This window comes from Patella vulgata, chromosome 1, assembly GCF_932274485.2.
Source record: "Patella vulgata chromosome 1, xgPatVulg1.2, whole genome shotgun sequence".
NCBI lineage: Eukaryota > Metazoa > Mollusca > Gastropoda > Patellidae > Patella > Patella vulgata.
This window is the reverse complement of record NC_065879.2, coordinates 90,046,061-90,054,730: the sequence shown is the minus strand read 5'-3', so window position 1 is coordinate 90,054,730 and position 8,670 is coordinate 90,046,061. Positions and strand designations below refer to the sequence as shown.

At 40.8% G+C, this 8,670-nt stretch overlaps 1 protein-coding gene across 1 annotated transcript; it reads right to left on the bottom strand.

Annotated features, from left to right (window-relative positions):
- Positions 1-476: 476 nt before the first annotated feature.
- On the bottom strand, positions 477-7,646 carry LOC126832030 (glutamate receptor U1-like). The gene is made up of 3 exons (XM_050562745.1): positions 7,498-7,646; positions 7,059-7,215; positions 477-482 (listed from the first exon to the last, which is right to left on the bottom strand). The coding sequence occupies exons 1-3, from the start codon at positions 7,644-7,646 to the stop codon at positions 477-479; spliced, it is 312 nt and encodes a 103-aa protein (XP_050418702.1).
- Between the last annotated feature and the right edge of the window lie 1,024 nt (positions 7,647-8,670).

The following is an 8,670-nucleotide window of genomic DNA, read 5'->3' as shown; positions in this document are numbered from 1 at the left end:
CTAGATCGCTTTTCAGGTACGAGTCCTTGGTAACGGCCATAGCAACATTGAGCGACCATAAACCGCCATTAAACAACTCGAACAAACAGTCTTTTTGGTTGTAGGCGAAATATTTCGCATCAAGTACTATATAGGCGTATTTATCTTTTGTAAGGATCAATCGATCTAAATGATATCCGGGATCCAATAGCAACACACTAGGATCAGATTGGTTGAACCGAACCATACCTTCCCACAATTCCTGCATCACTGGTGACGTATCTTTCCGAATGATTTCTTGCGTGAGCTCATCGCTAGACCCCCACTTCCAGTCTTCTAGTTTGACCAGTTCTTCTAGACTGTTGAAAGCCTTATTCGCTTTCGTTTCTGCTAATTTAGCCGTCAAGTTGCCAACGTACGCGGCGCTTAGTACTACACAAAATATCCAGAAGAAAGCCACCAGTATTCGCACCGACTCCTTCTTAGGCCAGAATTTATTATCTCTTAAAAGTACGAAACCAACTAAAGAAAATATAATATATATAATATACGACGGACTAATCGGATTAACCGAGACTTCATTCGATGCCCTTCGGTCGAAAACCACTATAATTATGCCCACCACGATAATCGCTCCCAGAATGCAGTAGTAGACATGCGCATGTAGCGGACTGAAAACCTTGGACCAATTGCTTTCCGATTGTTCCCAGTTCCGGTAAAGTATTCCGATGTTCTGAATTAAGTATGCCGGGAAGATGAAGTCCACAACCTCCATCCTGTCTGACGTTGCAGCCAAATCTGCGATAACGAGGTCCACTTCCTGTCGAACTATCTGACCAATCAATCCTTCCCAAACGCCATTGACCTCTAACCCCCATTTGCAATCACGTGGTTGAACGAAGGAGTACGTGAAGTTCAGAGTCTGCGCGATCATTTTCGCCAGTTGCACCACCATCCCCGAATATACAGTTATATTCTGATCATTCATTACAAGATCAAAATATGACGTCGATTCGATTGTTCCAATTAGAATATGGCGCCCATTAAGTCCGTACCGGGCGGATGGGTAGAAATCGTCCATTTTGCATGATGTGATGTCATCATCGGCATTCCCATTCTCCCAACATTTCAATTTAAAAGCAGCATTTTGTTGAATCGTATAAATTTCAAACTTTCCGTTGAAACATCCCATTATTAAAATATTTACCAAATTAAATGTCAATCGTTCGAAAGATGTTTTTATTTTCTCATGGCATAATATAATCCATTTTGAATTAGTTCTAAAATTAGTAGTTCTATTAGAACTATCATCTAAATTATTTGCTATTTTTAGAATTTTTAAATTTTGAGTCCCCGGCATTAGAACGACCCTAACACCACCCGTCATCATGCCATATAAGGTTAAAAACATGGAACGGATCTCAATAGACGTCATATCCGTGACGTCAAAAAGGGTGGTCTTGACGTCAGCACAATGACTGAGATATGTGTTTACCATTTTCTGGCCGTCGTTTGTGTCGTAAAGAATTGCTACATTCTCCCAATTATCCAAGCTCTGAACTGAACACAGATTTCTAAGAACGGATTCCACACAACACGAACTGCTATTTGCTCGGGAACCATTAAATTCACACGGTTCAAAGGTCGTGAATGACAGATCAATGCACGATGTAGTAGTCATCCAAAAACCAAAAAGACCAAAGACAAGATGCGCCCTCGGACAGAATGACGCCATGATGTGAAAACTCTTTCTAGAACATTCCATGACACTTCTCATTTAGAGAAATCACACAGTCAGCAATGTATATTCACCGCCTCTATATCCGAACACTTCGCTTATAATGGACTATATACCGCTATCTGCACATGAATTTATCTATTTAAAGTATGTCTTGATGTTCGAATCAATAAGATAAGGACATCCAGTAAACATAGTTAATGATGAAATTTGTTTTCATGAAGAACATTCGATACTTCGAGTGATTATCGTCTGCTAATTAAAGTTTGAGAAATGAACTGAGAGGGTTAATGTCTTATTGATCTGGGCTTAAGAGAGAGAGAGAGAGAGAAATGGGGTTTAACGTCAACTCGACACAAACTAGGTCATTTCGGGACTAACATATGGTTTAATTTTATTTCAATAATTCGCTTGCGCGTATGGGTCTTTAGCAGTGGGAGGAAACCGGAGGACCCGGAGAAAACCTACGAAGTTGGACAGGTGACCCTACTCCTTGTCACGTACAATCGGGGGGGGGGGGATTCGAAACCACGCCAGTTGACTCAATGACAGACTTTATGATACAGCACGCACGTGCTAACCATTCAGCCATCCAACCCCCCGATCTGGGCTTATGAAGATGTGCATACGTTATCCAGTGTGCCAACAGGGGGAATTTTGCCCAGACAGCTACGCTACGGCCTACTCTTAACTGAATACCAACAGTCAAGGGATCTTTTACGTGCACACTAATGTTTACACGGGACATCGATTTTTCGTCTCACCTGAACTACTTTATGTTGTCAGATCCCCCGTCCTTTACAACTGATGAGGAAAACCACTGCGGAAAATCCCGATCGAACACGTGACCTTAAGGTTAGTGAACGACCATGGCGCCTGTTTTTGATCAAGGGAGATAAATATGATATTTTTATTTCTTTGGGTCAATTTGTTTAATATGAGTAAATAAAGTTTGAAGATATCGATATTTTGAGCGAGAATATTCGATCATTTATTGATATAGATCTATTATACAGGATGAAAACAAACAATAATAATTGATTATCGACTAATTAAAACCCGAGTTATTCAATATGTCTAGTATCAGTCACGTAACGTGCTTTTGAAGTAAATTATTCTACTTCTCTTTTGAGACGTTAGACACCGGCACGGTGTATCAGCAAGTATTTGGGTTTGATCATGCTTTTTATTTCACTTGAAGCATCCCCTATGTGTTGTGGGGGAACCCCCATGTGTTGCAGGGGAACCCCCATGTGTCGTAGGGAAACCCCCATGTGGCGGCGTTTCCACCAAAGCTTCGACATTTGTATTTCACTTGAAGTATCCCCCATGTGTTGTGGGGGAACCCCATGTGTTGTAGAGGATCCCCCATGTATTTTGGGGGAACCCCTATGTGTTGTAGGGAATCCCCCATGTGTTGTGGGGGATCCCATATGTGTTGTGGGGGGGGGGGGATTTTGCCCAGACGGCGGCGTTTCCACCAAAGTTTCGACATTTGTATTTCACTTGAAGCATCCCAATGTGTTGTGGGGGAACCCCCATAAGTTGTAGGGGATCCCCCATGTGTTGTGGGGGAAACCCATCCCATGTGTTGTAGGGGATCCCCCATGTGTTGTAGAGGAACCCCCATGTGTTGTAGGGGATCCCCCATGTGTTGTGGGGGGAAACACCATGTGTTGTAGGGGATCCTCCATTTGTTGCCCGGACGGCGGCGTTTTGACCAAAGCTTCGACATTTAATAATCTAAAAAAAAAGCGTCGAATGGTTTAACACGTGCGGTTTAGAATATAAGGTCTGTCATTTAGTCAAGTGACGTGGTTTCGATTCCCCGCTTGTACTTGACAAGGAGGAGGATCACTTGCCTAACGAAAAGGTTATGTGCTGCTTCAATTCGAAAATGGTTTATCAGATACATTTCAGTGTCAAAATGATCTCTTCCAAGGTGAGGTTCTCTCCCCTGTCCTATTTTCAATGTATTTGCATGATTGTCCAACTTTAGAAATTAAATGAAATGGGGTTTAACGTCCTACTGTTCTGCTCCGAACTGGGCTAATGAAGATAGGCATACGCCATACAGTGTGCTATGAGGGAATTTCATCAGCCCAATTGGACGTAAAACCCCATTTCATTTTATTTTATTTCCTAGAAGTATTATTAAATTTAAAGGAGCTAAATCGCTAATATTTGGGAGAGAGAGAGAGAGAGAGAGAGAGAGAGAATTGGGGTTTAACGTCCACTCGACCGTTAGGAAAGTTAGATTATGTATTTTGTGCTATAATCTAGATGTCAAGAACGAGTACCATGATATTCTTATAGTAAAATCCCCACCGTCTATAAACTTATACAACTCGTTAAGAACGTCACATAATTTGAAAATCTGGGTCCGTTTTTTATTTCAAGCCAACATAACCATATCTCTATTTCTGTACAGGTTATAAAAATTCTCTCCCTTGTACATTCTGTAAATAGTTCATTAGGGTTTCACACTGTGTAACATAGTACCGGTGAAACCCTTCATCACTGCATCGCAGTTCTAGTTTCATTTTGTTAAGTATGTAATATTATATGTGTGTTTAACCCAATGAATCTTTGGTCTAAGGTAATAGAGCATCAGTGGAACCCGTCATCACTGCATCGCAGTTCTTGTTTCATATTATTATATGTGTGTTTAACCTAATGAGTCTTTGGTCTAAGGTAACAAAGCACCAGTGGAACCCGTCATCACTGCATCGCAGTTCTAGTTTCATTATATGTGTGTTTATAAGAGGATAAACAACTTGTGAAATTACAGTACACATTGACACGATCCGGATTATCAGCGAGTTCATTCCGCCACATGATTCACACTCATTGTAATAGTTGATCTAGGATATATACGATTAGGATTTTAAGATCTGTTTTCGGCCATTTCTCAATACCCCAAAATGTTATCGCCAAAATCAAATTTTAATCGTCACTTTCATATTTTCATCGCAATCTGCGACTTTGGCGACCGACAGTGTGAGTCTGGTCTACTGTAAAATAGTTGGATCTACCGTAAATAAACAAACTTGATGTACTATACAAAAAGAAATAGATGGGATTAATCTCTTGAAATATCTTGAATTTAACATAAACTATCTGTGCAGCAGAGATACTCCACAGGCCGGCGGCGGGGGGGGGGGGGGGTGTAAGTGAGAGGGACACAATGACGAGCTTTGCGTCATGGTTTTGCGTTTTTGCGCCCCGAAAATACGCGGTTTTAATGCGGTTTTCAACATTATAATCAGAATCATAATGCTTAACCAGTGTCAAACATATACCGTGGGTCAGATATGCTACAAATCGACTACTGGTGGCACTGGGAGGGACTGCCCCCTCCCCCGCATACACATATAAATATTGTTTTTTGGGGGGCCCGGATGGGATCATGTTCGGCATGTAAAATCATGGGTCACCATGCCTATGTAGGTATTGATATAGGAGTTTTATATCAGTACACATTTTATGTATAAAGACAGATTTTTCAGGAAATATTTTACAGATCTGTACAGTTCATGAGCTCTCTGAAAGAGAGAGAGAAATGGGATTTAATGTTCACTCGACACAAACTAGGTCATTTCGGGGCTAACACATGATTCCATTTTATTTCAATAATTCGCTTGCGCGTATGGGTCTTTACTAGTGGGAGGAAACCGGAGGACACGTAGAAAACCCACGAGGTTGAACAGAATACTGAAACATACCTTTACTGAATGGTTAGCGTGTAAGCGCTGTATCATAAAGTCTGTCATTGAGTCAACTGGCGGGGTTTCGATTCCCGGGTGTACGTGACAAGGAGTAGGGTCGCCTATCCAACCTCGTGGGTTTTCTCCGGGTCCTCCGGTTTCCTCCCACTGCTAAAGACCCCTACGCGCAAGCGAATTATTGAAATAAAATTAAACCATATGTTAGTCCCGAAATGACCTAGTTTGTGTCGAGTGGACGTTAAACCCCATTTCTCTCTCTCTCCCCCTCTCTCTCTCTCTCTATACAGAACAGACTGTTGTCTCTGGTCCACTGATAATTTATGCAAAATTAAAGATGCATTATGTAAGATTTAGATAAGGAAATGAAATGAAATGGAGTTTAACGTCCTACTGTTCTGCTCCTAAACTGGGCTAATGAAGACGGGCATACGCCATACAGTGTACTATGAGGGAAATTTTGCCCGGGCAGCGGCACTATCGCCTACTCTTATTTCGAATTCCAACTGCCAAGGGATCTTTTACGTGCATTCCAATGTATACACGGGGCCTCGGTTGGATGAACTTTCTCGGCCAATGCAGGGATCGAACACCCGACCTCCAATTTAGATAAGGAGCTTTAATTCCTCTCAATAATTGTTACAAAAAATGATAATGAAAAGGGAATATGTTGAAATTTCAGTCAAATTACTTCATTCTGAGCGAAGTTAGCGTCGTTTGCAGAACAGTCTAGTCTCGATTGTCATTGCTACTAAAGCATTAAATGTCAATAGTATTTAAACCTTTTTAGAATCAAAACCACCCGAAGTTCTGGAGAGTTGATTATGGGCTTTGACACGTAAATAAATGTCTAAGTAATAATTTATACAACATCTGAGGAGGACAAACGAAACATCTGCATTTCATAGATTTAGCTCTTGAATTATAAAGATATTGCAGGGGATTCCCCAAGTGATTCCCCAAGGGATCCACCAAGCCTCGAATGATATTTACAATCTGAAAAATTCCGATAAATTACCGACCTTGATTTTCTTCATATTACTGAATCACCAAATTTTGATGGTGTTGTTGCCCTTAGCGACATACATTATAATCATTTCAAGAACCAGGACAACAATCGCTACACCTAGTCCTACACCAGACACTAATACAGTCCCGGTCATGTCGGACATATGCACGATCCGCTTGGACTTGACACTAGTTTGACAAGATAATGGCCGATTGTCAATATAATGGTCCTCTTCCAGTTTCTGCAGTAAACCAGTTTTAGATAACTTTAACATCACACGTTCTAGATCACTTTTCAGGTACGAGTCCTTGGTAACGGCCATAGCCACATTGATAGACCCGAAACCGCCATTTAACAACTCGAACAAACAGTCTTTTTGGTTGTAGGCGAAATATTTCGCATCAAATACTATATAGGCGTATTTATCTTTTGTAAGGATCAATCGATCTAAATGGTATCCAGAATCCAATCGCAACACACTAGGATCTGATTGGTTGAACCGAACCATACCTTCCCACAATTCCTGCACCACTTGTGACGTATCTTTCCGAATGATTTCTTGCGTGAGCTCATCGCTAGACCCCCACTTCCAGTCTTCTAGTTTGACCAGTTCTTCCAGACTGTTGAAAGCCTTATTCTCTTTCGTTTCTGCTAATTTAGCCGTCAAGTTGCCAACGTACGCGGCGCTTAGTACTACACAAAATATCCAGAAGAAAGCCACCAGTATTCGCAGCGACTCCTTCTTAGGCCAGAATTTATTATCTCTTAAAAGTACGAAACCAACTAAAGAAAATATAATATATATAATATACGACGGACTAATCGGATTAACCGAGACTTCAGTCGATGCCCTTCGGTCGAAAACAACTATAATTATGCCTACCACGATAATCGCTCCCAGAATGCAGTAGTAGACATGCGCATGTAGCGGACTGAAAACCTTAGACCAATTGCTTTCTGATTGTTCCCAGTTCCGGTAAAGTATTCCGATGTTTTGAATTAAGTATGACGGAAAGATGAAGTCCACCACCTCCATCCTGTGTGACGTTGCAGCCAAATCTGCAATAACGAGGTCCACTTCCTGTCGAACTAGCTGACCAATCATTCCTTCCCAAACGCCATTGACCTCTAACCCCCATTTGCAATCACGTGGTTGAACGAAGGAGTACGTGAAGTTCAGTGTCTGCGCGATCATTTTCGCCAGTTGCACCACCATCCCCGAATATACAGTTATATTCTGATCATTGATTACCAGATCAAAATATGATGTCGATTCGATTGTTCCAATTAGAATATGGCGCCCATTAAGTCCGTACCGGGCGGATGGGTAGAAATCGTCCATTTTGCATGATTTGACATCATCATCGGCATTTTCATTCTCCCAACATTTCAATTTAAAAGCAGCATTTTGTTGAATCGTATAAATTTCAAACTTCCCGTTGAAACACCCCATTATTAAAACATTTACCAAATTTAATGTCAATCGTTCGAAAGATGTTTTTATTTTCTCATGGCATAATATAATCCATTTTGAATTAGTTCTAAAATTAGTAGTTCTATTAGAATTATCATCTAAATTATTTGCTATTTTTAGAATTTTTAAAGTTTGAGTACCCGGCATTAGAACGACCCTAACACCATCCGTCATCATACCATATAAGGTTAAAAACATGGAACGGATCTCAATAGACGTCATATCCGTGACGTCAAAAATTGTGGTCTTGACGTCAGCACAATGACTGAGAAAGGCGCTTACCATTTTTTGGCCGTCGTTTGTGTCGTAAAAAATTGCTACATTCTCCCAATTATCCAAGCTCTGAACTGAACACAGATTTCTAAGAACCGATTCCACACAACACGAACTGCTATTTGCTCGGGTACCATTAAATTCACAAGGTTCAAAGGTCACCAATGACAGATCAATACAGGATATAGCATTCATCCAAAAAACAAAAGCAAGATACGGTGTCAGACAGAATGACGCCATGATGTAGAAACTCTTTCTAGAATACCGGATACAACTTCTCATTTGAAAAGTTCACATGGTATGATTACTCTTTCTAGAAGGCCTGGTACCACTTCTCATATGTAGAGTTCATAAAGTATGTCTACTCCTTCTAGAACACCTCATACCATTTCTTTGGGAGGAGTTCATATAATATCCCTACTCTTTCTAGAAGATCAGATACCATTTCTTAGTAGGGAGGAGTTTACGTAGT

Bases quoted from the DNA above. Each gene is read 5' to 3' on its own strand.
- LOC126832030 (XM_050562745.1), bottom strand. From the start codon at position 7,646: ATGATCGCGCAGACACTGAACTTCACGTACTCCTTCGTTCAACCACGT. The intron at 7,216-7,497 runs GTCACACAGGAT...CGTACTTTTAAG, and splicing joins ATTGCAGATTTGGCTGCAAC to AGATAATAAATTCTGGCCTA.